Raw genomic sequence first — 27,791 nt, forward strand, 5'->3', positions numbered from 1 at the left:
CAGGCACAAAAAGCCATGTGGAAAAATTATGCAGTGGTGATAACTAAGATCTGGCTCAGAAAAATGGAAGACCGGATATTTAATTCTGTATAAAAGATATTCAGGAAAGATAAGGAAGGTACAAAGGAGGAGGGTTACGCTTTTGATTAAGGTAAACATTACAGTACTAGAAAACAAAATGTACTTGAGAGATCAAAGAGACAGAGCAGAATCTTGCCCTAGGTGGGAAATCTAAACCACACCGATATTGCATGGGGCAATGATTATGCTAAAAGGGTAGAGAAGGGAGTGAATTTCTGAAGTGTGTTCTGGAGAGTTTTCTTTTTTTTTAACAAACAATTTTATTGAGGTATTTTTTTGGCATTGTAAACAGTTACAGCTAACAGAAATGTGCAAACATCAATATAAAACCACTACTTCAATCAAACCATACTGCACATGCCCACTCCTCTCCCCTAGACACTACCCGCCTATTTATCCCTCCTACTCTACCCTAATGTCCCCCCCCCCCCTCCTCCCGCGCATCTAGCGCACTTGTCCTCTACCCCAAAGAATAGCTCATCCGAGCTACCGTCATGTGGGACTGGTGAACGACCTTAAATTGAATCAGGCCAAGCCTGGTACATGTTGCGGTTGAATTTACCCTACTCGGAGCTTCCACCCACAGCCCGTCCTCCATCTCCCCGCCGAGCACCTCCTCCCATTTGACTTTCAGTTCCTCCGTCTGGGACTCTTCCCCCTTCATGAGCACCTTGTAGATATCCGAGACTCTACCCTCTCTTCCTTCTCCTCTAGAGACTATTCTGTTCTGGATCCCTATTGGCAGGAGGCGTGGGAAGGATGGGACCTGTTTGCGTACAAAGTCCCGCATTTGTAAGTACCTAAAGTCATTTCCCCATACCAGCCCAAATTTCTCCTCCAAGCCTCTCAAACTCGCAAAGCTCCCCTCCAGGAACATATCGCCCACCCTCCCCACCCCTGCCTGCCGCCATGTTCAAAACCCTCCATCCATGTTCCCGGAGGCGAATCGATGGTTATCACATATTGGAGTCCAAACAGACGCCCCCCCACATGCCTCCTCCACTGGCCCCATATCCGCAGGGCCGCCCACACTACCGGGTTGGTGGAGTACCTGGCCGGCGACAGCAGTAGGGGAATTGTGACTGGGGCTGCCAAACTGGTGCCCCTGCACGAAGCCGCCTCCACTCGCTCCCAGATAGACACCATACCCACCATCCACTTCCTTATCATGGCTATGTTAGCCGCCCAGTAGTAGTTGATCAGACTCGGCAATGCCAGTTCCCCCTCGCTGCGGCTCCTTTCAAGCATCGCCTTCTTCACCCGCAGGGATTTTCCCGCCCAGACAAATCTCATGATGATTTTGCCAGTCCTTTTGAAGAAGGACCGTGGGATAAAGATCGGGAGGCACTGGAAGATGAACAGAAATCTAGGGAGGATTGTTATCTTTACAGTCTGCACCCTCCCCGCCAGTGACAGTGGGAGCGCATCCCATCTCCGAAACTCCCTCTTCATTTGTTCCACCACCCTAGTCAAATTTAACTTATGCAGCCTGCCCCAGTCTCGTGCCACCTATATCTCCAAGTACCGGAAACTTTCCTGCACCAGCCTAAATGGCAGCTCCTTCAGTCTATTCTGGCCCCTTGCCTGCACCACAAACATCTCACTCTTGGCCATATTTAAGTTGTACCCTGAAAATCGGCCGAACTCCCTCAATGTTTCCAGTATATTTTCCATCCCGGCCAGTGGGTCCGACACGTACAAGAGCAGGTCGTCCGCATAGAGAGAGACCCTATGCTCCACCCCCCCCCTAATCATTCCCTTCCACCCCTTCGCAGCTCTCGACGCCATCGCCAACGGCTCCATGGCCAGCGCGAACAGCAACGGGGAGAGTGGGCACCCCTGTCTGGTCCCGCGGTGTAGTCTGAAATAATCTGACATTATCCTGTTCATCCTAACGCTAGTTTTTGGGGCCTGGTACAATAGTCTGACCCAATTAACCAGTCCCTCCCCGAATCCAAACCGTCCAAGCACCTCCCACAAATAGCCCCACTCCACCCGGTCGAAGGCCTTCTCAGCATCCATTGCCTCCACTACCTCCACCTCCTTGCCCGTCGGGGGCATCATGATCACATTTTTTTTTATTTTTAAAAATATATTTATTATAGTTTTTTGAAACACAATTTTTCTCCCTTACAAACAATAACCCCCCCCCCCCCCCCGTAACAAAAAAAAAAAAACGAGAAATCGCGCAGAGCAAGATATATACAGGGCAAAATGATATATTTACACAGCTTTGTACACTGGCCCTCACCTGTACGTGCCAGTTTCCCCAACCCTTCATGTTATCTCTTGCTCATCCATCCTCCCAGGCAGTCCCCCCTTTCCCTCCTCTCTCTCTCCCCCCCCCCCCCCCCCCAAGGTTGCTGCTGCTGCTGACCGACCTTCCTCTAACGCTCCGCGGGATAGTCTAGGCCACCGCCTGTAGAACCCCTGCGCAGACCCTCTCAAGGCGAACTTAATCCTCTCCAACTTTATGAACCCAGCCATATCATTGATCCAGACCTCCAGGCTGGGGGGGCTTCGCCTCCTTCCACATTAGCAAGATCCTTCGCCGGGCTACTAGGGACGCAAAGGCCTGAATGCCGGCCTCTTTCGCCTCCTGAACTCCCGGTTCGTCCACTACTCCAAATATTGCTAGCCCCCAGCCTGGCTTGACCTGGACTTTCACCACCTGAGATATTGCTCCCGCCACTCCTCTCCAGAACCCCTCCAGTGCCGGGCATGACCAAAACATATGGACATGGTTCGCCGGGCTCCCTGAGCACCTTCCACATCTGTCCTTCACCCCACTCAACCTCGCCCCCGTCAAGTGCGCTCTGTGGACCACCTTAAATTGTATCAGGCTGAGCCTGGCACACGAGGAGGAGGAATTAACCCTACCTAGGGCATCAGCCCACAGACCTTCCTCGATCTCCTCCCCCAGCTCCTCCTTCCATTTACCCTTCAACTCTTCTACCAGCGCTTCCCCCTCTTCTTTCAACTCCTGGTGTATTTCCGACACCTTGCCCTCCCCGACCCATACACCCAAGATCACCCTATCTTGAACTTCTTGTGCCGGGAGTAACGGGAATTCCCTCACCTGTCGCCTCACAAAAGCCCTCACCTGCATATATCTAAAGGCATTTCCCGGGGGTAACTCAAACTTCTCCTCCAGTGCCCCTAGGCTCGCAAACGTCCCGTCGATGAACAGGTCCCCCATTCTTCCAATCCCCGACCGATGCCAGCTCTGGAACCCCCCCGTCCATCTTCCCCGGGACAAACCGGTGGTTACCCCTGATCGGGGACCACACCGATGCTCGCGTTGCACCCCAGTGCCGTCTCCACTGGCCCCAGATCCTTAGCGTTGCCGCCACCACCGGGCTCGTGGTATACTTTGTCGGCGAGAGCGGCAGCGGTGCCATCACCAACGCCCCCAGGCTCGTTCCTTTACAGGACGCCATCTCTATCCTCTTCCATGCCGCCCCCTCTCCCTCCATAACCCACTTGCGGATCGCCACATTTGCTGCCCAGTAGTAGCTCCCCAGGTTTGGCAGCGCCAACCCTCCTCGGTCCCTACTACGTTCCAGGAACCCTCTCCTTACTCTCGGGGTCTTATTCGCCCACACAAACCCCATAATACTCCTGCCTACTCTCTTAAAAAAGGCCTTAGTGATCACGATGGGAAGGCACTGAAACACAAACAGAAACCTTGGAAGGACCACCATTTTGACCGACTGCACTCTACCCGCCAGCGAGAGCGGTAGCATGTCCCATCTTTTGAAATCCTCCTCCATTTGCTCCACCAACCTCGTCAGATTCAGTTTATGTACGGTCCCCCAACTCCTGGCTATCTGGATCCCCAGATAGCGAAAGCTCCCCTCCCCCTCCTCAGCGGTAGGTCCCCTATCCCTCTTTCTTGGTCCCCCGCCTGTCATACAAAGAGCTCACTCTTCCCTACATTGAGCTTATAGCCCGAAAACTCCCCAAACTCCCTTAGAGTCTGCATCACCTCCACCATCCCCTCCATTGGATCCGCCACGTACAGCAACAGGTCATCCGCATATAGCGACACCCGATGCTCTTCTCCCCCTCGGACCACCCCCCTCCATTTATTAGACTCCCTCAATGACATGGCCAATGGTTCGATCACCAATGCGAACAACAGGGGGGGCAGGGGGCATCATGATCACATTAAGCAATCTTCTCAAGTTAGCTGTCAGCTGCCTGCCTTTCACAAACCCTGTCTGATCATCCCCAATAACCTCCGGTACGCAGTCCTCAATTCTAATCGCCAGGACATCCACATTGGCATCCACATTGATCAGGGAGATCGGCCTGTATGACCCGCAGGATTCCGGGTCCTTGTCCCGCTTTAGTATCACCGAGATGGTGGCTTGCGACATCGTCGGTGGCAGGGTCCCTCTGTCCCTTGCCTCATTAAAAACCCTTGTCAGGACCGGTCCCACTATCTCCGAGAACTTCTTGTAAAACTCTACTGGGTATCCATCCGGTCCCAGGGCTTTCCCCGACTGCATGACCTTTAGGCCCCCCAATACCACCTCCGCTCTAATCGGGGCCCCCAGCCCGTCCACTAGTCCCCTGCCTACTTTTGGGAAGGTTAGTCCATCCAGGAACCTTTTCATCTCTTCCGGCTCTTCCGGGGGTTCTGAAGTGTACAGCTTACTTTAGAAGTCCCGGAATACCTTATTCAGTCCTGCCGGGTCCTCCACTCTGCTCCCCTCCCCATCAACCACTCTACTTATTTCCCTGGCCGCCTCCCTCTTCCTGAGTTGCTGTGCTAGCAATCTGCTGGCCTTCTCCCCATGCTCATACACCACTTCCCTCGCCTTCCTAAGATGTTCCACGGCCTTACTTGTGGATAGCACCCTCAGTTCCGCCTGCAATCTCCGTCTCTCCCTGAGTAGGTCCTCCCCCGGGGACCCCGCATGCTCCTGTGAGCAGGTTATTACTGAGTAAGTGCTGCTTGATAGCAGTGTTGATGACCCCTTCCATCACTTGATCGAGTTTAGACTGATGGGGCGGTAATTGGCCAGGTTGGAATTTTCCTGTTTCTTGTGCACAGGACATATCTGGGCAGTTTTCCACATTGCCAGGTAGATGCCAGTGTTGTAGCTGTACTGGAACAGCTCGGCTAGGCCCGCAGAAGTCTTCAGTTTTATGGTAGTATCCATGCCTTCAGCCTTTTCTTGATATCACTTGGAGTGAGTTGAATTAGTTGAAGACTGACATTTGTGATGCTGGGACCTGCAGAGGAGGCCAAAACAGATCATCCACCCGGCATTTCTAGCTGAAGATTGTTGCGAATGCTTCAGCCTTATGTCTTGCACTGCTGCGCTGGGCTCCTCCATCATTGATGATGGGGATATTTGTGGAGCCTCCTCCTCCAATAAGTTGCTTAATTGTCCACCCCCATTCATGGCTGGATGTGGCAGGACTGCAGAACTCAGATCTGATCCATTTGTCGCTAAGCTCTGTCTAATACTTGCTCCTTATGCAGTTTGGCACGCAAGTAGTTCTGTTTTGCAGTTTCACCAGGTTGACATCTCATTTTTAGGTATGCCTGATGTTGCTCCAGGCATGCCCTCCAGCACTCTTCGTTGAACCAGGATTTTAAAAAAAATATATATTTTATTAAAGTTTTCAAACACAATATTTTCCCCTTACAAATCAACAAAAATGGTAACGTGATAACTGATATTTCACGTTGTTTAAATAATATAATAAACTAACCAAATAACACAAAGTAATGCTCCCCCCACCTCCTCTCCCCATCTAGAACACAAACAATTTAACCTCCCCCCCCTCCTCAATCTCCTCCCCGAGCTCCTCTTCCCATTTTCCCTTCAGTTCGTCCACCAGCTCCTCCCCCTCTTCTCTCATCTCCCGGTATATCTCGGACACTTTGCCCTCCCCGACCCACACCCCCGAAAGCACCCTGTCCTGGATCCCTTGTGTCGGGAGCAGCGGAAATTCCCTCACCAGTTGTCTCGTGAACGCTCTCACCTGCATATACCTAAAGATATTTCCCAGGGGCAGCTCATACTTTTCCTCTAGCGCTCCCTAGCTCGCAAACGTCCCATCTATAAATAAGTCTCCCACTCTCCTGATTCCTGCCCGGTGCCAGCTCTGGAATCCTCCGTCCAGCCTCCCTGGGGCAAACCTATGGTTGTTCCTGATCGGGGACCACACCGAGGCTCCCAGCACACCCCCCTGTCGCCTCCATTGCCCCCAGATACTTAATGTTGCCGCCACCACTGGGTTTGTGGTAAACTTTTTCGGGGAGAACGGTAATGGCGCCGTCACCAGCGCTTTTAAGCTCGTTCCTTTGCAGGATATCATCTCCAACCTTTTCCACGCCGCTCCCTCTCCCTCTATCATCCATTTACGGATCATCGCCACATTGGCGGCCCAATAGTAGTCGCCCAAATTCGGCAACGCCAGTCCCCCTCTGTCTCTGCTACGTTGTAGGAACCCCCTCCTTACCCTCGGGGCCTTCCCTGCCCACACGGAGCTCATGATGCTCCTATCTATTTTTTTGAAAAAGGCCTTAGTGATCAGTATAGGGAGACATTGGAACACAAATAGGAACCTCGGGAGGACCATCATCTTAATCGCCTGCACTCTGCCCGCCAGTGACAGCGGCTGCATGTCCCACCTTTTGAAATCCTCTTCCATTTGTTCCACCAGCCGAGTAGATTGAGTCTGTGTAAGGTTCCCCAGCTCCTGGCTATCTGAATCCCCAGGTATCGGAAGTTTCTTTCCACTCTCCTTAGCGGCAGGCCATCTATCCCTCTACTCTGGTCCCCAGGGTGTATCACGAAAAGCTCACTCTTTCCCATGTTAAGCCTATATCCCGAGAAATCTCCAAACTCCCTCAATATCTGCATGACCTCTGTCATCCCCCCCACTGGATCCGTCACATACAGCAGTAGGCCATCCGCGTAGGGTGACACTCGGTGTTCCTCTCCCCCTCTAACCACCCCTCTCCATTTCCTGGAGTCTCTCAGCGCTATGGCCAGTGGTTCAATTGCCAGCGCGAACAGTAATGGGGACAGCGGGCATCCCTGTCTTGTTCCCCTGTGTAGTCGGAAATACTCCAACCTTTGCCGATTTGTGACTACACTTGCCGTTGGGGCCCCATAGAGGAGTTTAACCCAGCTGACAAACCCCTCCCCGAACCCGAACCTCCTCAGCACCTCCCATAGGTACTCCCACTCTACCCTATCAAATGCCTTCTCTGCATCCATTGCCGCCACTATCTCTGCCTCCCCCTCTGCTGGGGGCATCATCATCACCCCCAATAGCCGTCACACGTTGACATTCAATTGTCTCCCCTTTACGAACCCTGTCTGGTCTTCGTGCACCACCCCCGGGACACAATCCTCTAACCTCGTTGCCAGCACCTTTGCCAGCAACTTGGCGTCCACATTTAGGAGTGAGATAGGCCTATAGGATCCGCATTGCAGTGGGTCTTTATCTCGCTTCAAGATTAGTGATATCGTCGCCTCCGACATTGTCGGGGGTAGGGTCCCCCCTTCTCTGGCCTCGTTAAAGGTTCTTACCAGCAGCGGGGCCAACAAGTCCACATATTTTCTATAGAATTCCACCGGGAACCCATATGGTCCCGGGGCCTTCCCTGCCTGCATGTTCCCCAGCCCTTTGGTCACCTCGTCCACCCCAATTGGCGCCCCCAGGCCCTCCACCTCCTGCTCCTCCACCTTCGGGAACCTTTGTTGGTCCAGAAACTACTGCATCCCCTCTTTTCCCTCCGGGGGTTGGGACCTATATAACCTCGCGTAAAAGGTCTTAAACACCTCGTTTATCTTCCCTGCTCTCCACACCGTGGCTCCCGTTTCATCCCTAACTCCCCTTATCTCCCTCGCCGCTGTCCTCTTTCGAAGCTGGTGGGCCAACAGCGACTCGCCTTTTCCCCATATTCATATCTCATCCCCTGTGCCTTCCTCCACAGTGCCTCTGCCCTCCCTGTGGTCAGCAGGTCGAACTCCATCTGGAGTCGTCGCCTCTCCCTGTATAGTCCTTCATCCGGGACCTCCGCATATTTTTTATCTACCCTCAGAATCTCCCCCAGTAATCTTTCCCTTTCTTTGGCCTCTGTTTTCCCCTTGTGAGCCCTGATGGAGATCAACTCTCCCCTGACCACCACCTTCAGTGCTTCCCATACTACTCCCACTCGGACCTCCCCATCGTCGTTGGCCTCCAGGTACCTTTCGATACATCCCCGCACCCTTCCGCAGACTCCCTCGTCCGCCAATAATCCCACATCTAGTCGCCAGAGTGGACGCTGCTCCCTCTCCTCTCCTAGTTCCAGATCCACCCAGTGTGGGGCATGGTCTGAAACAGCTATGGCTGAGTACTCAGTTCCTTCCACCCTCGAAATCAGTGACCTTCCCAAAATGAAGAAATCTATCCGGGAGTATACCTTATGGACATGGGAGAAAAAGGAGTATTCTTTGGCCAGCGGCCTAACAAATCGCCACGGATCCACTCCCCCCATTTGGTCCATAAACCCCCTAAGCACTTTGGCCGCTGCCGGCCTTCTTCCGGTCCTAGATCTAGATCTATCTAACCCTGGGTCCAGCGCGGTGTTGAAGTCCCCCCCCCATTACCAGGTTTCCTACCTCCAGGTCCAGGATACGTCCCAGCATCCGCTTCATAAATCCCGCATCATCCCAATTCGGGGCATATACATTAACCAACACGACCTCCATTCCCTGCAGTCTGCCACTCACCATCACATATCTGCCACCGCTGTCCGCTACGATGTTCCTAGCCTCGAACGACACCCGTTTCCCCACCAATATGGCCACCCCTCTATTCTTTGCGTCCAGCCCTGAGTGGAACACCTGTCCCACCCATCCTTTCCTTAACCTAACCTGGTCCGCCACCTTCAGGTGCGTCTCTTGGAGCTTGGCCACGTCTGCCTTCAGTCCTTTTAAGTGCGCGAACACTCGGGCCCTCTTAATCGGCCCATTTAGGCCTCTCACGTTCCACGTGATCAGCCGGACTGGGGGGCTGCCCGCCCCCCTCCCCTGTTGACTAGCCATCACCCTCTCTGGGCCAGTCCCACGTCCCGGTTCCGCGCACCCACCCGTCCCCCAGGCGGCGCATTCCCGCCCCGACCACCTTTTCTTTTACCAGTTCCCTTTCGATCTCCGCAGCAGCAACCCAGTTATCCCCCCCCCCCCCCCCCCACCCCCCGCCAGACCCCCATCTAGCATGGTTACTCCCCCCATATTGCTTCTGAAAGTCAGCTGACTTCAACTGACCCCGGCTTCCCCCGCTCTCTCCTTGACCCCCCGTGTGAGGAACTCCCATCCACCTTGCGCCTATCTTCCCGCCATCATCTTTCTGACGCGGGAACGAGAAAAAGAAACCCCGCGTTCTCTAGAGCCGTCCCGCCCCTCATGGCGCAGCTCCCTCTGCCACCTCACTCCCATTCCCCATCCCCCGCCTGTGTCTCTTCTTCCCCCCCACCGGCGCCCACATTTCTCAATGTCCCCCCCTCCCCAATTTACATCTCTATATACATCAGCATTGTCGTTTCCCCTCCAACATCAGTCTCTCAGTTCTGATCCAGTTTCTCGTTTTTAATGAAGGTCCATGCTTCTTCCGCCATTTCGAAATAGTAATGCCTCTCCTGGTGCGTGACCCACAGTCGCGCCGGCTGCAACATCCCGAACTTCACTTTCTTCTTGTGCAGCACCTCCTTGGCTCGATTGAAGCTCGCCCTCCTTCTCACCACCTCCGCACTCCAATCCTGATACACTCGTATCACCGCATTCTCCCATCTACTACTTCGTACCTTCTTGGCCCATCTCAGAACCACCTCTCTGTCATTGAAGCGGTGAAATCGCACGATCATCGCCCTAGGTGATTCTCCCGCCTTTGGTCTCCTCGCAGGGACCCGATGTTCCACGTCCAAGGGGCCCGAGGGGGCCTCAGCTCCCATTAGCGAGCGTAGCATCGTGCTCACGTACGCCCCGCCGTCAGCTCCTTCCACTCCCTCGGGGAGACCCAGAATCCGGAGGTTCTTTCTCCGTGATCTGTTTTCTAGGACTTCAATCCTTTCGGTGCACTTCTTATGGAGCGCCTCGTGCGTCTGCATTTTGACCGCTAGGCCCAGGATCTCGTCCTCGTTGTCCGTCACCTTCTGCTCCACCACACGGAGCTCTATCTCCTGGGCCTTTTGTGTCTCCTTAAGCCCCTCAATTGCTTGTAGCAGCTCCACACACCGTCTTAAGAATTCATCCTGGTCCGGTCCCCATGTCGCCTGGACTCCCTCCGCCGCCATCTTGCTCCTTTCTTCCTTCTGCCACTGCCCTCGAGGATTCTTCGAGATCTGGCTGCCGCCGCCGATATTTTTCTTTTTCGCTGGGGTGGGACTCCCTGTTGCCACACCCCACACCGGGTTTCATCCCGAAAAAATTCCCCGTTGGGGCTCTTAAAAGAGCCCGAAGGTCCATTCGAGCTGGAGCCGCCGAAACGTGCGGCTTAGCTGGTCATCGCCGCAACCGGAAGTCCTTCGTTGAACTAGGATTGATATTCTGACTTGGTGATAACGGTAGAGCGGGGAATGTGCCGGGCCTTGAGGTTACAGATTGTGATTGAATACAGTTCTGCTGCTGCTGTTGGTCCACAGCACCTCATGGAAACCCAGTTTTGAGCTGCTAGATTTGTTTGAGGTAACGCGGTGGTTGTGGCACGCAACACAATGGAGGGTATCCTAAATGTGAAGACGGGACTTCATCGCCACAAGGCCTGTGTGGTGGTTACTCATACCGATATTGTCATGGATAACTGCATCTGCGGCAGGCAGGTTGGTGGGGATGAGGTCAAGTATGGTTTTCCCTCTTGCTGCTTCCCTCACCCCTTGCCACAGTCCCAATCTAGTGACCAATGTCTATACGACCAAGAAAGCACAACAGCGCCTATACTTCCTCAGGAAACTAAGGAAATTTGGCGTGTCCACATTGGCTCTTACCAATTTTTACAGTTGGACTATAGAAAGCATCCTATCTGGCTGCATCACAGCTTGGTATAGCAACTGCTCGGCCCAAGACAGTATGAAACTACAGAGAGTCGTGAACACAGTCCAGTCCACAACCCAAACCCATCTCCCATCCATTGACTCTGTCTACATCTTCCACTTCCTTGGGAAAGCGGGCAGCATAATCAGAGACCCCTCCTAATCGGGTTACTCTCTCTTCCAACCTCTTCCATCGGGCAGGAGATACAAAAGCCTGAGAATACGCACTAACAGATTCAAAAACAGCTTCTTCCCCGCTGTTACCAGACTCCTGAATGACCCTCTTATGGATTGAACTGATCTCTCCACGCTTCTTCTCTACTGAGTAGTACTACACTCCATATACTTCACCCGATGTCTATGTATTTACATTGTGTATTTATCATATGTGCTATATTTCTCCTGTATGAAATGATCTGTCTGGACTGTCCGCCGAACCATACTTTTCATTGTACCTTGGTACACGTGAGAATAAATCTAAACCCAAATTGTCTGCATTTTGCCTCCAAACCTGTAAGCAGCTTTCTGTGCACTGTATAATTAATTATTTACAAATGAATAAATGTGAGATTTATTCTGCATGATTAAAGGTGGAGGAACCTGATGACTGGTTGCGACATGGCAACCCTTGGGAAAAGGCTCGTCCAGAGTATGTACTACCTGTTTACTTCTATGGCCGTGTACTGCATACCAATGATGATGTCAAATGGATTGATGCAGAGGTACGTTTTTTTACATTTACATTTATCCAATTAAACTTAGTCACATATATTTGAATTTAGTGTTCATAATCAGAAGAGCTCACTTCCAACAATTTGTATGATGCACTGCTGTTAAATATTCTGTTTTCTTTTCTAACTGTGACAACCCTCACAAGTACGAAGTCTTACAACACCAGGTTAAAGTCCAACAGGTTTGTTTCGATGTCAGTAGCTTTCGGAGCGCTGCTCCTTCCTCAGGTGAATGAAGAGGTCTGTTCCAGAAACACATATATAGACAAATTCAAAGATGCCAAACAATGCTAGGAATGCGAGCATTAGCAGGTGATTAAATCTTTACAGATCCAGAGATGGGGTAACCCCAGGTGAAAGAGGTGTGAATTGTACCAAGCCAGGACAGTTGGTAGGATTTTGCAGGCCAGATGGTGGGGGATGAATGTAATGCGACATGAATCCCAGGTCCCGGTTGAGGCCGCACTCATGTGTGCGGAACTTGGCTATAAGTTTCTGCTCGGCGATTCTGCGTTGTCGCGGGTCCTGAAGGCTGCCTTGGAGAACGCTTACCCGGAGATCAGAGGCTGAATGCCCTTGACTGCTGAAGTGTTCCCCGACTGGAAGGGAACATTCCTGCCTGGTGATTGTTGCGCGATGTCCGTTCATTTGTTGTCGTAGCGTCTGCATGGTCTCGCCAATGTACCACGCTTCGGGACATCCTTTCCTGCAGCGTATGAGGTAGACAACGTTGGCCGAGTCGCACGAGTATGTACCGCGTACCTGGTGGGTGGTGTTCTCACGTGTAATAGTGGTATCCATGTCGATGATCTGGCACGTCTTGCAGAGATTGCCATGACAGGGTTGTGTGGTGTCGTGGTCACTGTTCTGAAGACTGGGTAGTTTGCTGCAAACAATGGTTCGTTTGAGGTTGCGCGGTTGTTTGAAGGCAAGTAGTGGGGGTGTGGGGATGACCTTGGCAAGATGTTCATCGTCATCAATGACGTGTTGAAGGCTGTGAAGAAGATGACGTAGTTTCTCCGCTCCGGGGAAGTACTGGACGACGAAGGGTATTCTGTCGGTTGTGTCCCATGTTTGTCTCTGAGGAGGTCGGTCCGGTTTTTCGCTGTGGCGCGTTGGAACTGTCGATCGATGAGTCGAGTGCCATATCCCGTTCGTACGAGGGCATCTTTCAACGTCTGTAGATGTCTGTTACGCTCCTCCTCGTCTGAGCAGATCCTGTGTATACGGAGCGCTTGTCCATAGGGGATGGCTTCTTTAATGTGTTTAGGGTGGAAGCTGGAGAAGTGGAGCATCATGAGGTTATCCGTGGGTTTGCGGTAAAGCGAAGTGCTGAGGTGACTGTCCTTGATGGAGACGAGTGTGTCCAAGAATGCAACTGATTTTGGAGAGTAGTCCATGGTGAGTCTGATGGTTGGATGGAACTTATTAATGTCATTGTGTAGTCGTTTCAGTGATTCTTCGCCGTGGGTCCATGCAGACGCTGCGACAACGAATGAACGGACATCGCGCAACAATCACCAGGCAGGAATGTTCCCTTCCAGTCGGGGAACACTTCAGCAGTCAAGGGCATTCAGCCTCTGATCTCCGGGTAAGCGTTCTCCAAGGCGGCCTTCAGGACCCGCGACAACGCAGAATCGCCGAGCAGAAACTTATAGCCAAGTTCCGCACACATGAGTGCGGCCTCAACCGGGACCTGGGATTCATGTCGCATTACATTCATCCCCCACCATCTGGCCTGCAAAATCCTACCAACTGTCCTGGCTTGGTACAATTCACAACTCTTTAACCTGGGGTTACCCCATCTCTGGATCTGTAAAGATTTAATCACCTGCTAATGCTCGCATTCCTAGCATTGTTTGGCATCTTTGAATTTGTCTATATATGTGTTTCTGGAACAGACCTCTTCATTCACCTGAGGAAGGAGCAGCGCTCCGAAAGCTAGTGACATCGAAACAAACCTGTTGGACTTTAACCTGGTGTTGTAAGACTTCGTACTGTGCTCACCCCAGTCCAACGCCGGCATCTCCACATCAACCCTCACAAGGACCACGAGGGATCACTCATTGATCTCCCCATGGGGCTCGTGGAGTATGAGTTCCTGTGGTAATAGGCAGAGGTCCGTCCAGCTGGAACTCAATACAGTGGCACAGTGGTTAGCACTGTCGCCTCACAGCTCCAAGGTCCCGGGTTCAATTCCGGCCTCGGGTGACTGTGTGGAGTTCGCACTTTCTCCCCTATTCTCCAGTGCCGCCAATGGGCTGGGGGTCCGGCGGCGTGGTTCACTTGTGGTCTCAAAAATCGTGAATCTGGCGTTGTGGCTGCTGAGAAAGAGAGAGGAGGAGGTAAGAGACGGAGTGGAGTTACTGCGGACACCACCCGTGCTGTCTGGGGGTGGGGAGTCCCCTGCCAGGGCCGGGGAAGGGGGTGGTGGAAACAGGCCGGGGTGCCCTCCTACAGGACTGGGGCGGTGCCCAGGCACCGACCACCATTATCCTAGCCATCTTGCTGCGCACTCACTGACCACCCATCCTGGCCCCTGGTGTCTGCATGGGTTTCCTCCGGGTGCTCCGGTTTCTTCCCACAGTCCAAAGATGTGCAGGTTAGGTGGCTTGGCTATGCTAAATTGCCCCTTAGTGTCCAAAAAGGTAGGTCGAGTTACTGGGTTACGTGGATAGGGTGGAAGCGTGGGCTTAAGTAGGGTGCTCTTTCCAAGGGCCAGTACAGGCTCAATGGGCCAAATGGCCTCCTTCTGCACTGTAAATTCTATAATTCTACGGGCAGCACGGTGGCGAAGTGGGTTAGCCCTGCAGCCTCACGGCGCCGAGGTCCCAGGTTCGATCCCGGCTCTGGGTCACTGTCCGTGTGGAGTTTGCACATTCTCCCTGTGTTTGCGTGGGTTTCGCCCTCACAACCCAAAGATGTGCAGGTTAGGTGGATTGGCCACGCTGAATTGCCCCTGAATTGGAAAAAATCAATTGGGTACTCTAAATTTATTTTATTTTTTAAATTAAAAAAAAATTCTATAATTCTATTATTATTGAGCGTTTTAAATACTGTTCCAGACCAGGCCTGGGAGCTCCTGTTCGACCCTGGCTGGGACACTATTTTGTATGATGCGAATGCGGCTTTACTTTTGAGTTAAAATATATTTGGTTTAACCTTTATACTCATGTTTCCTAAATTAGTACACTGGCGATGAGGAGCAAGAACGGGATTCTGGACAGCCCTGCTTAAACAAAAATGTCTCCGGTAAAAAGTGTACGAAGGGAACCGGTTTTTGGGAAACTCAGGCCCTATGATCTTGGCGTGGAGGATTGGCCCTAGTACACCGAAAGAATGTGCTGTTTATTTTGTGAGAATGGCTTAGAACGTGATGACCAACAAAAGGTCATCTTTTTGACTGCCTGTGGAGCCCAGGCGTTTGGCATCATTTAAAAAAAAAAAAAAATTTAGAATACCCAATTTATTTTTATTTCCAATTAAGGGGCAATTTACCGTGGCCAATCCACCTACCCTGCACATCTTTTGGGTTGTTGGGGCGAAACCCACGCAAACACGGGGAAAATGTGCAAACTCCACACACAGTGACCCAGAACCGGGATCGAACCTGGGACCTTGGTGCCAGGAGTCAGCAGGGCTAACCCACTGTGCCACCGTGCTGCCCTTGCGTTTGGCATCATTAAGAGCCTGACTTACCTGGCCATCCCAGACTCAAAAACTTTACTGAGCTGGTCAACTTAGTGACAAACCACTGCGGCCCAAGACCACTGGTTATTCTCCAGCGCTACAGTTTAATACATCCTGCAAAATCCCTGGAGAACCTGTACAGAGTTTCTGACCAGGCTCAGGAAACTTGCTGAACACTGTGAATTTGGCCTATTGCTGCCAGTGATAATATAATATAACCTTTATTAGTGTCACAAGTAGGCTTACATTAACACTGCAATGAAGTTACTGTGAGACTCCCCTAGTCGCCACACTCCGGCGCCTGTCCGCGTTACACTGAGGGAGAATTCAGAATGTCCAATTCACCTAACAGCACGTCTTTCGGGACTTGTGGGAGGAAACCAGAGCACCCGGAGGAGATCCAAGCAGACACAGGGAGAACGTGCAGAATCTGCACAGGCAGTGACCCAAGCGGGAATTGAACCCAGGACCCTGGCGCTGTGAAGCAACAGTGCTAGCCACTGTGCTACCGATGCTATGGGACCAGCTGGAATATAGGATAAACAATTAAGTGACATAGAGAAAACTGCCTGCAGAACCCGCTATTGATCTTAACAAAACCATAAATCGGGCCCTGTCCTGGAAAATGCTGAAAAAGGGGGCCAGGAACTCCGAGGTTCAATGGACTACAGCGTGCTAAGTGTCAGATGCTCCCCATATCGGAAAACTGGGGTCTGTAGATAGCACCTTCCGCCCCACACTCTACCTGTTCACGACTCAGCCACGGTACATAAGGAAATGGGCCGATGGTCGCAAAACTCCAGGACTGCTAGAGAATCTTCCCCAGAAGACTCCAGGGGGCAGTCACAAAGGTGCTGTACCTACGGCAAAAGATACTCCCAAGGCAAGGCTGCCAGAATCGTCAGTACGCATACTGCCCAGGCTGGAAACTGAAGCCACCTCAGACCTGGGCCCTGCAAATCGACCAGCCCGAACAGGACAAACTAATGCAGTTGAACTGCATCACCACCCCCAAACTTGCCCCTATCAAAATTTAATTTCAAGTCAACAGTTACCCCTTGGAAATGGAAGTGGACATGGCAGCCACTGTCTCCATTATGGGAGAACAGACCTTCAGGCACCTCCAAGCCAGCATCAAGCCCATATGCCTTGGGCCAGGTTGGCCACATACACGGGGGAGCCTCTACGAATCGTAGGAACCACTGTGACCCCAGTTGCCCATGGGCAACAGATGGTCCAACTTCCCCATATGGTCGTCAAGGACCAGGACTTCGTCTTCTGGGCAGAGACTGGCTGCAGAAAAGAAAAACACAATTGGATTGGCAGCAGACCTTCAGGATGCAAACTGGAGGCCTGTATGGGGTCATCGGGTAATATCCCGAGATGTTTCGGGAGGGCTGTGGCAAGATTAAAGGAACAAGGGCAAAGATCTACTTGGACCCGGAGGCCCTGCCTAAATATTTCATGGCATGACCAGTCCCGTATGCCTAGCTCACCAAGGTAGAGGTCGAACTTTGGCATCTGGAGCACCTTGGCATAATACGGCCGTTACAGTTTGCGGAATGGGCTGTGGTTCTGGTTTGAAAACCCGTCAAATGATCCACCTTTGCGGAGACAATGGGAGGAATTCTCCGCTTGCCGACACTGAAATCGCGAAACGCGATTGAGCGAAGAATAGCCTCAACGCCAAAATCACAGTAGGTGCCAGTTTGATGCCAAATCAGGATGCATCAAAATGGCATAAATGCATTGCTTGCCAAGCGGGCTAAAGTACAGTCGGCATATCATTATCGGGCCTGACACCCTATTTTCCGGTGCCTCCGATGGGCCGAGCTCCTGATGGCGTGGTTCACTTGTGGTTTCAAAAATCGTGAACCTGGCGTTGTGGCTGCTGAGCGAGAGAGAAAGGAGGTAGGAGACGGAGTGGAATGACTGCAGGCTGCCGGCCCGGACACCGCCCGTGCTGGCTGGAGGTAGGGGGCACCCTGCCAGTGCCGGGGGAGGGGGGTAACAGGCTGAGCGGCCGAAGCACCCCCCCCCCCCCCCCCCCCCCGTGGTCTGGGGCGGTGCCCGGGCACCAACTACCATTACACTGGCCATCTTGCTGACCACCCACCCCGGCCCCTGGTTCTACACAATGACACCGGCCGTATGGTGCAGGTGGAGAAGTGACCCCGTGCCCCACCCCCCCCCCCCCCCCCCCCCCTCCCCGGCCCCATTCCCTCTAATCGACCGCCACTCACTGGGGGACCACCCAGGGCCACAACCACAGCAGCCCCCAGTAAGGGCAGTACCCTGGCAGCAGGGATGGGCAACCAGGACCGGGAGCACCAATGGTGCCAGACACCGGCTCCCCCCACCGGACCAGGCCATGCCCACACCCATCAGACAAAGCACCGAGATAGGCTGTAACGGTGGTAACCGGTGTTTAATATGAACAAATACATAATGTCTGTGCCCTAGCCCCTATAACTAAATTGTGCACGGCACCCGTGCCAACCAAACTGGTGTATACCTTTCTGGCCTTCCGGCCCTAATACTACGCATAGGTGGTTACCCAGACGGTACAGCAGGAGAGGAGACGACCTGCTGTGACTCCTGCCCTGCGACAAGGGTCCCCGTTGTCGCGTCTCCTGGGGCAACCCAGCCTCAATGGGCCTGGCCGGTACTTTGGTGTCCCGAGTGGTGTGGTGCCACCCTGTTCTGCTGTTATGCCTGCTGCCATCAGATGCATCAGGGACAGGAGGGCAGTGTGGTGTTCCAGCACTTCCCCTGCTGGAGTCGCCGGCACAAACCCCATCACCTCCTCCCTTGGGGTGTCTGATAGCCCCTGGGCTACTCCATGGGATGGAGGTGCGAGTGGAGCCATCCTCCGAGGCCCCCCCGCCACTTGCCTCTGCCAGTCCTGGAGTCACGCTCTGGTCTCGACCAGGGTCTGCATGCTCGCGGCCATGAAGCACAAGGAGTTGACCATCTCAGTCTGGGACTGCGCCACATTACATTGCGACTGTGGCACCACCCTGTGGGTCTGTGCCACATCAGCCAGTGACTCGGCCACCTCCCTCTGGGACTGGGCCACTCGTCTGCGCAATGCCGGCTAGCGCCTGGGCAATGCCACCACCGTTCCCAGCCATAGCCTGCTGTGACTGGGCCATGCTGAGGAGCGCCGCTGCAATGTCCCGGTGACTCTGGCACATGGCTACCTGTGAGAGGGCAGCCCTGTCCTGGGCCTTGGCTACCGCCTGCACAGAATGCCCAGGCCTTGGACATGCTGATCCATAGTCAAAACCGTCACCCGCCCCATGCCTCCACCGCGGACGCCACCCGTGCGGTGTCGGCCTCGGTGGCTCGCATGGCCGGCACCACACCCTGCTCCTGCACTTGCTGGATGCTCGCCGTCATCCCCTCTTCTAGTCCCTGGCTGACTGACTGCATCTGCATTGTGGCTGGGACTGGATGTTCCAGAAGCCCGGGACCCGTCTGGACGGCAGCTAGTTCCTAGGACCGGTCTGCCCTCCGACCGTCTGCTCCTTGGCTGCTCCTACCTCCACCTGCTGTACTGGGTAAGCTGTGTGGTGCGCACCAGATAGTATCCCAGGAGCCTCTTCACTAATGTGCCCAACCAATGTGATAGTCTCTGGGGTGGTGGAGGGTGTAGGAGACAGCTGTGACGGAAAGTCAGTGTCATCCTCCAACCCGAGCTCCGGGGTGTCCTGCGTCTCGGGCGGAGGGATGGTGTTTGGGCTGCTCTCTCTTCGGTGCTCGGCTGTCTGCGGGACACCGGCTCTGGCACTGGCTGGAGGCGGGGACTCAGGATGGATCGGCCCCATCTCCGGCAGGTCCTGCAAGACACAAGACAGCATATATGATAGACTGCGGGCCGGGGTGAGGTGGGTGCCGACACATGTGACATGGGCAACCGCCACTCACCGGGGTCTCACTTTCTCATCCGTGGCCCTCTGCTCGGGCTTGATGAGGGACCGTAGTTCCGCTGGTCTCCCCCCGGTCTTCTCCCGCTTGCAGCGTTTGTGCGCGGCCTTCTCCTGGGTGGGGGGAGAACACGTACAGAACATTTAGACGGTCTGACACATGCAGCCGAAGGGTTGGGTGAATGGTGGCCGCGATGGCCAGAGCACCGGCCATGGAGGATGGCATGGGTGCTGGCATGTGGGGCAGAGTGGGGGTTTGGCCAACCCCCGGGGGAGATGGGGCTGGGTTACAGGTGTGTGGGCAGGCAGGGTTAGTGCCAGGGCACGGACCAGCCGCGTCACGCTGGCCGCCCTGAGAAGGTTGTGAAGTTTCTTGCGGCACTGCATGCTAGTCTGGGTGATGTTGTCCACGGCGCTGACCATCTCTGCCACCTGCGCCCAGGTACGGCGAACATCGGCGCCTGGTGGCCTTCCTCCCGGGCTAGGGTATAGGGTCATCGTTCACTCATCCAATGCATCCAGGAGGGTATCCAGCTGGGTGTCCCTGAATCGTGGTGCTGCTCTCCTTCCAGCCATCCTGTTGGCTGGGTTGGTGTGTGTGGGGGAAAGGATCGTTTAAGTGCGGCTGTGGCGTGTGAGCCTCATGAGTGCCAATCACGGACCGACGAATCCAGCACCTTTTTTCATGGAATTAATTGTGTTTCATGTTGCAACGATGCTAGCCCATTTAACGTAGCTGAATTTGCCGCAAAACGCCACATATCCTCCGCTTGCGTCAACACAAACCCTCAAAAACGGAGAATCCAGCCCTATAAATTTGATATAAACAGAGCCTCCCGCCTTTACCACATATCTAAGATCTCCAAGCAAAGCTGGCTGGAGGGCACACATTTACCAAGCTGGATATGAGCCACGTGTACCTCCAGCTGGAGCTCGATATGGCATCCAGAAAGTTTGTCACCATCAAAACCCATAAGGTATTATATGAATACACCCCTGCCTTTTGGAGTCTCATCGGCGTGCACCATTTTTCAGCGCATAATGGAAAATATCCATCAAGGGCTGCCTAGGGTGGCAGTGTACCGAATGATGTGTTAATCACAGCAGCCACCGACGAAGAACGTCCTGTGACAATTCTCAGACGCATCCGTCTCAAGTGGGAAAAGTGAGTGTCAGACAGGTGAGGTTACATACCTCGGTTACCGCGTTGACAAAGACGACCTACATCCTGTAGAGGACAAAGTGAAAGCCATACAAGGGCAACAACCTCATGGAACGTATTGGAATTGAAGTCATTGACAACAAGGCAGCACAGTGGGTAGCACTGTTGCTTCACAGCACCAGGGTCCCAGGTTCGATTCCCGGCTTGGGCCACTGTCTGCGCGGAGCCTGCACGTTCTCCCGTGTCTGCGTGGGTTTACTCCGGGTGCTCCAGTTTCCTCCTACAAGTCCTGAAAGACGTGTTATTTGGTAATTTGGATATTCTGAATTCTCCCTCTGTGTACCCGAACAGGTACCTGAATGTGGTGACTAGGGGTTTTTCACAGTAAATTCATTGCAGTGTTAATGTAAGCCACTTGTGACACTAAAGATTATTATAACAAGGGTGCTCACCTGGAATGTGCAGGGTCTGGGGGCCCCAGTTTATTGTTCATTTGAGAAATTTGGGAGTCAATGTGATTTTCCTCTAGGAGGACCCACATGCGTGAACTAGATCTGGGGCATCTTTGGAAGGTTTGGTGAGCCAAATTTTCCACTTGGGATTTGATTATCTAGCACCTGTAGGTGCAGGTGGAGTAGTCCAACCATGTGCAGGAGCAGGAGGTGGTGCCAACCATGCATGCCACCAGGCCAACACAGCGGCTATGGATCAGCATGTTCATGGCCTGGGGCATTCTGTGCAGGCGCTGGCCGAGGGCCAGGACAGGGCTGCTACCTCACAGGCAGCCATGTGGCAGAGCAACCTGCAAACTGCACCGGCACTCCTCAGCGTGGCCCATTCATAACAGGTCATGGCTGGGAACGTCGGCGGCATTACCCAGACGTTGGCCGGCCTGGCGCAGGCGTTGAGGGAGATGGTAAATTGCAGCGTGATGTGGTGCCGTCCCTGACGGAGATGGTCCACTACCTGTGCTCCATAGCCATGAGCATGCAGACCCTGGCCAAGACCAGAGCAGGACTCCAGGACTGGCAACACCAGGTAGCGGGCAAGCCTAAGGGGACAGCTCCGCTCTCACCCCCGTCCCATGGAGTAGCCCGGGGGCCATCGGGCACCTCGAGGGAGGAGATGGTGATGGGGCCCATGCTGGTGACTCCCGAAGAGGATGTGCAGGAACACTGCAGCACCTCGGACTCCCTTGGCGCATCTGGTGGGCAGCGGGCAGAACAGGGTGGCACCACACCACCTGGGACACCCGAGCAGTGACTGGGCTCATCCAGGCCGGGTCGCCCCAGAAGACACGTGCCATCGGGAACCGTCATCAAAGGTCGGTCACAGCAGGCTCCTTCCAACCCTGCTGTACCGTCTGGGGAACCACCTAGATGTAGCATTAGAGCCCGTAAGGCCAGAAAGCTAGACACCAGTTTAGTTGTCATGGGTGCAGGGCACAGTTTATTTATACGGGCTAGGGTACAGATCTGTAAATATTTGTTCACAAACATCTGTTACAACCTGTCCCGGTGCTCTGTCTGGCTGGGTGTGAGGGATGAGCTAGTCTGGGCTGGCCCGGATTGGGGGCGAGGGGAATGGTGCAGGCCCTGGGATGGCCCGTGCTCCGTACACTCCAGCCCTCTCGCCCCCGACCATCCCCATCACCGTCACCCCAGGGATTTGGTGGGACTGTTCGATGAAGTGGCCAGCATGCATGCAGGGATCATCCAGGTGGACAGCGCAACCATGGGCATGGGTTGTCATACGATGCGGAGCACCAGGGCTCATCGCATGGTTGTCATCACCCTCCATCCCATGACCCAGAACCGCTGTTCCTACTAACCCAGGGCCCCCATCCTGTAGTGCTGCAGGTTTGTATCACGGATGGGGTGCGGGGGGGGGGGGGGTTGGAATGTGGTGTCCATGCCCCTGGCCAGTAGCCCCACTTCACCCCTCCCTCCTAACCGGTGAACCTGGAGGCGATCAGAGCATCCCATGTGCGTTGGCCCGGGCGCACATGTTGTGCAGCCTCCTGTGTCTGCCTGGGCTCCATGTCCTTCCCATCTTCCTCCTCCCCCGCATCGTCCTCGTCGGACGAGGGCTGCCCTTCCTCCTCCTCCTCCTCCAGCACATCGCTCCAGTGCTGTGCGATGTTACGAAGAATGCAGCAGGCTGCCACAATGCGGGCGACTCTCCCAGCATCATACTTGGGGACCCCTCCAGAACGGTCCAGACACCTGAACCGCATCTTCAAGAGGCCGAAGCACCGCTCGATCACACTCCTGGTCGCTGTATGGGCGTCGGTTTGTGGCCTCGGAATAGGTGTCATTAGCCACGGCTGCAGCGGGTAACCCGTCACCCAGGAGCCAACCCCTTAAGCGGGGGCGGGGAGGCCTCTCGAACATGTCAGAACCTGTCCGGGTATAGGGCGCAGACGTGTATGATGTGCAGCTAATGGTCATTGAATGGTACTCCTTTCCATTTGTGTAGATGGCGGCGAACCCTGCTGCCTGGGTATCCTGGTGGGCTCAATCCACATTGAAATGGATGTATTTATCCCTCTGGGCATAATGGGCCTCCGTGACAGCCTGGATGCATCTGTGCTTCAAGGTCTGTGAGATCCCGGACATGTCCTCACTCGGCACCTGGAAGGACCCCGTTGCGTAAATGTTCAGGGTGACTGTCACCTAGACTGACACCAGGAGCGGGTGTCCTCCCCCATATCCCAGTGGTGCCAGGTGTGCCATTATCTGGCAGATATGACGCACTGTCTCTTTTCTCAGCCAGAGTCTTCGACAGCATGCCCGGTCCGGTAGGTCCTCGAATGTCTGCCAGTGCCGGTACACACGAGGCCTCGTCCAGCGCCTCTTTGGCACCTCCTCCCCCTCAGCTTGTTGGGCGGGTGGCTCTCCAGCCTGGGCGGCCGCTACCTGCCCCTCTGGGGCACACTCTGGTGCTGCAACTTCCACCTCCTCTTCAAGCGGCTCCTGCTCATACGGCCACAGGGCATCCCACAGAGCTGCAGCGACCAGCAGAGCAGCCATCACTGTTGGTGGAATTCAAAAATCTATTGTCTGCAGGGGATGAAAGGCCAACATGTTAGCATGGTGCATATTCCCGTGGCCAACCAGGTTCGACGGGCTACATGGTGGCCCCAGTTGGCACTGCGGACTCTGCTTCCGCATGCCCCCCCATATCCCCTCATCCCTGCCCCGACGGTGGTCAGCACCATGGGGGCCTCCGGCCCTGGCGCCCGTTCCAGTTGGCTGGTACTGCACTCACTGGAGCTGCTGTGGGTGTTACCCTGGGTGACGGTCGGTTGGGTGGGGGTAGGGGACGGGGATGTGGGGATGGGGGCACCCATGTGCTTGGTGTCACTGTGCAGAACCTACGGCCAAGGTGGGTGGTCAGTAGGTGCGCAGCAAGATGGCCGCCGTAATGGTGGTCGGTGCCTGGGCACCGCCCCAGTCCCGTTGGGGGCGGGGTGGGGGGGAGGGGTGTCACCCCGGCCATTCGGCCTGTCTCCCACCCCCAGACAATGTCCGGGCCGGCAGCCCTCCCCTCTCTGTGTCCTACCTCCTCTCTCTCGCAGCAGCCACCACGCTAGGTTCATGACCACGCCGTCGAGAACTCAGCCCCTCGGAGGCAGAGAATTGCGAGTTGGCCTGCTAATGAGATGCAAATGCCGTTTAAACTCCGCCCGGCGCGTTACGCCATTTTTGAGGTGACGGCGAATTGTGATTTAGCATCAAACCGGCACCTGCCGTGATTTTGGCGTCGGAAGCTATTCTTCACCCAAACGCTTTTCCCAATTTCGGCGTCAGCCGACAGAGAATACCGCCCCTTTTCTTTCAATTTGACACCATCCCTAACTTATTTAGTTAGTAAAAATGGGTGCATCCTACTTATAAATTTTTCTTTCTCAACGGAAATATCTTTGTTGAGAATTATGAAATATCTCCTTATATGGTTGCCACTGCTTCGCTACCATACCTGTTCTGTAACCTTGTCTTTGCAATGATTCATACAGAACTGCTGGTGATTAACTAGAATGATGATTTATTGATGTACATGTGGTAAAGTACCAATCGGAATGCTATTCAGACTAAGTTACTGATTGAGTCACATATACTCTCCTGGAACTACCCTTATTTTTTTTCAAATAAATTTAGAGTACCCAATTCATTTTTTTCAATTAAGGGGCAATTTAGCATGGCCAATGCACCTACCCTGCACATTTTTGGGTTGTGGGGGTGAAATCCACATAAACACGGGGAATATGTGCAAACTCCACACGGACAGTGGCCCAGAACCGGGATCGAATCTGGGACCTCGGCGCCGTGAGGCAGCAGTGTTAACCACTGCGCCACCATGCTGTCCTGGAAATAGCCTTATGTGCGATTGTCCTGGTGTACACCGTACAACTTTCTGGCGAGTGCCGGACATCACATGAATGATATCTAACGCTACCTGCTGGTGGGAGGTCACATTGCTGAGTGTATACAATATAGATTCACAGGCATATCACCACGTCCCCCTCCCTTTGGAGATGTTGATCTTTAAATACAAATATGATTAATATCTTTACTTTACACATGTGGCGTATGCATAAACAGATTTAACTAATGCATCCACAGACCTGATATGCCTGCTGCTGTGTGTGTCCCTTGTGCACAGCTCATTGTACCTCCCTCACGGGATCATCCGGCTGGTCATCTGGGCTCTTGTCAGCTTTTTTGAAGACTGGTTTCCTGGCCAGTTTCTTGCTCCGTATTCATTTGATGCAATGCATTTTGAAGGCATGTATCCTTGTTGGCCTCACCTGCGTCACCAGCTTTTTCTTTTTTTGTGTCCTTATACAGCGCTCTTTGCTGCTGCGTCGTTGAGTATTCTCTGGCTCTGGCCTGTCGGCCAGAACATTGACGTCTTCTCTCTTGGTGTCATCAGTGGTTTCACTGCTTCTTCCACACTCCTTCTCTTCCTCTTTTTTGCTTTGATTATCATTTTGTGAGTTCTTCTCTTTTTGCATTTGGATTTGGCAATCCCTGTCTTGCTACTGGTCTGCACCATAGGAGCAGACATATGCGGATCATCAGTTGGGATTTGTCATGCCAGCGTACTTCCGAGGGACTGTGGTCACGACCAAGCCTGTGCCTTTAATGGGTGGTTACAGAGCCTCACACTCTGGTGCCTGGGTTGGAGCCATATCTATAACGTCGGGTGCTGTCCCTTGCGTGTTTGAGAATCTCATCACTCGAAATCACAATACATGTGTTCTCTGGTCTTGATGAACCAGATGATGGCTTATCTTGATCTTGCAGTATTATATATTGGCTCATCCTGGTCTTGCACTATTATGTATGTGTCATCTGTTGTCGTAGAGCTGCTTGCCATCTGCTTCTTTATCTCATCTTTTGGTAGAGTGGCCTCGAGTATCGGGGAGTCCACTACCGGAAACATTTCATATGACTGAAACGATTCACCATGTGCCTCTGGAGTCAGCTTCTCCAAAGTTGGTTTCGTGTCTTCTGCTATCACCGCATCGCTCCCTCAAAACAATCTTGCTACCACTTCAACATCGCCCTCCGCTGACTCAACCTCCGAGTCTTCATTTTCTTCATCATATTCATATTCTTCGTAGATGTCCTCAGCATCAAAGATAATATCATCACACTCATCATCAATATCATCGTACGCATCATCTTCAATATTATCGTACTCATCATCATCATCTTCCGTGAGGTATAACACTGCTGGTGGAAGTATATGTTCATGCAGGAATTGACCTATTTTTAAATCAGCACCGAGTCTCGCTGCAGCGCTACCATCTAACATTCCATGCTTCGGAACCTCAGGGGGAGTGAAGACATTTAAAAAAGAGTCATTCAGTACAGTTTTCGTGACTGCTTTACGAGTAGGCTGACCCTCATGTGACTGCTTCAGTCTAATAGTTTTCATTGCGACAATTTTTTCATTCTTCCAGTTGAAGTGACAGTCTGTGCACCCCATAATTGTAAATACGAAGAGGCCTGTCCCATCAGGCCGCAACTCCATCTCATATGTTTTTACAAGCACCTCATTCGTGAAGTACTCATTCGATTCGAACTTTAACTCCAGAGTGAAGCTCATTGGCTGTCTTCGAGAGGCTTAAGGCAACGTCTTGTCGATGCTGTAAAATGGGCTCATCATGTTCCTGTATCAAGTGGCTGAGCATATCCTCATTTCAAAGACCGCTAACCAGAACTCTGCAGTTTCCTTCGGATTCTCCATCTCTCTCTGGTTGATCTTCCTCCACTTTCACTATCGCTCATATCTCATTGGATAATGGCACCACTGTATCTAGTTGCGAATCGCTATAACCTTTTGTCGGCTCACTGATTGGGATATACAGATGCTCCACTAGGTTCAGGGCCTCATACGCATCCACCCCTCGGATAGACACACGTTTTGTATCCACAATTGAGAATGGCACAACTTGTGTTCTGTTGTGTTCCCATGCTTCAGGGTCACATTCCCCCAACGTCTCAAAACCATTCCCACTGGAGTCGATTAGCAATTTTGATTGGGTTACGACTTTCGGTGGCACTCGCAGACAGTGCAAATCACCCAGACTGAGGAGGTTTGTCTTTGCTCCCGTGTCAAGATTACATTTTATCAGTGTGTCGTTTAGCATCACTGGAATGGTAAATCTGTTTTTGACGGTATCAGCTGGTTAGCGCTGTTGCTCCAACTGGTCATTAAAACATCTTCAATTACATTCGGACTCATTGTGTCCTTGGTTGAGATTAGATCAACGAAAAATAATTCTTAAAGGGTCATCTCATCAACTGCATTGATGGACCCCATTTGATCCACTGTAGGACGCAAAATACATTGTTTTGCAAAATGATTTACACGACTACACCTGGAACATACTTTTCCAAAGGTTGGACTTTGCCGTGGGCCATGTCGGTTGCCAAATTTCTGGCACAAGATGGCGGCTCCTTTTGGCCACTCAAAATGGCCGCCCACACTGAGATGTTTCTTATTGAAATTGCATCACAGTGCTGATGGTGCCAGCGTCCTCTTCCATGTTGGCCAATGTTTCAGAGTGAGTGTCCTGATTTGCTGCACAGCCAACTCACTTGCATCACAAACCTTAATCGCGTTTTCCAATTTCAGGT

The 27,791-nt window shown here is 53.0% G+C and overlaps 1 protein-coding gene across 1 annotated transcript in view; it reads left to right on the top strand.

Annotated features, from left to right (window-relative positions):
* The window catches only part of pygl (phosphorylase, glycogen, liver), a 291,143-nt gene that overhangs the window by 65,659 nt on the left and 197,693 nt on the right, over positions 1–27,791 (top strand). The window contains exon 5 of the mRNA XM_072489775.1: positions 11,719–11,850. Within this exon, the coding sequence (XP_072345876.1) occupies positions 11,719–11,850 (132 nt within the window). The remainder of the gene's footprint in view (positions 1–11,718; positions 11,851–27,791) is intronic.

This window comes from Scyliorhinus torazame, chromosome 2 (genome assembly GCF_047496885.1).
Source record: "Scyliorhinus torazame isolate Kashiwa2021f chromosome 2, sScyTor2.1, whole genome shotgun sequence".
Taxonomy (NCBI): Eukaryota; Metazoa; Chordata; class Chondrichthyes; order Carcharhiniformes; family Scyliorhinidae; genus Scyliorhinus; species Scyliorhinus torazame.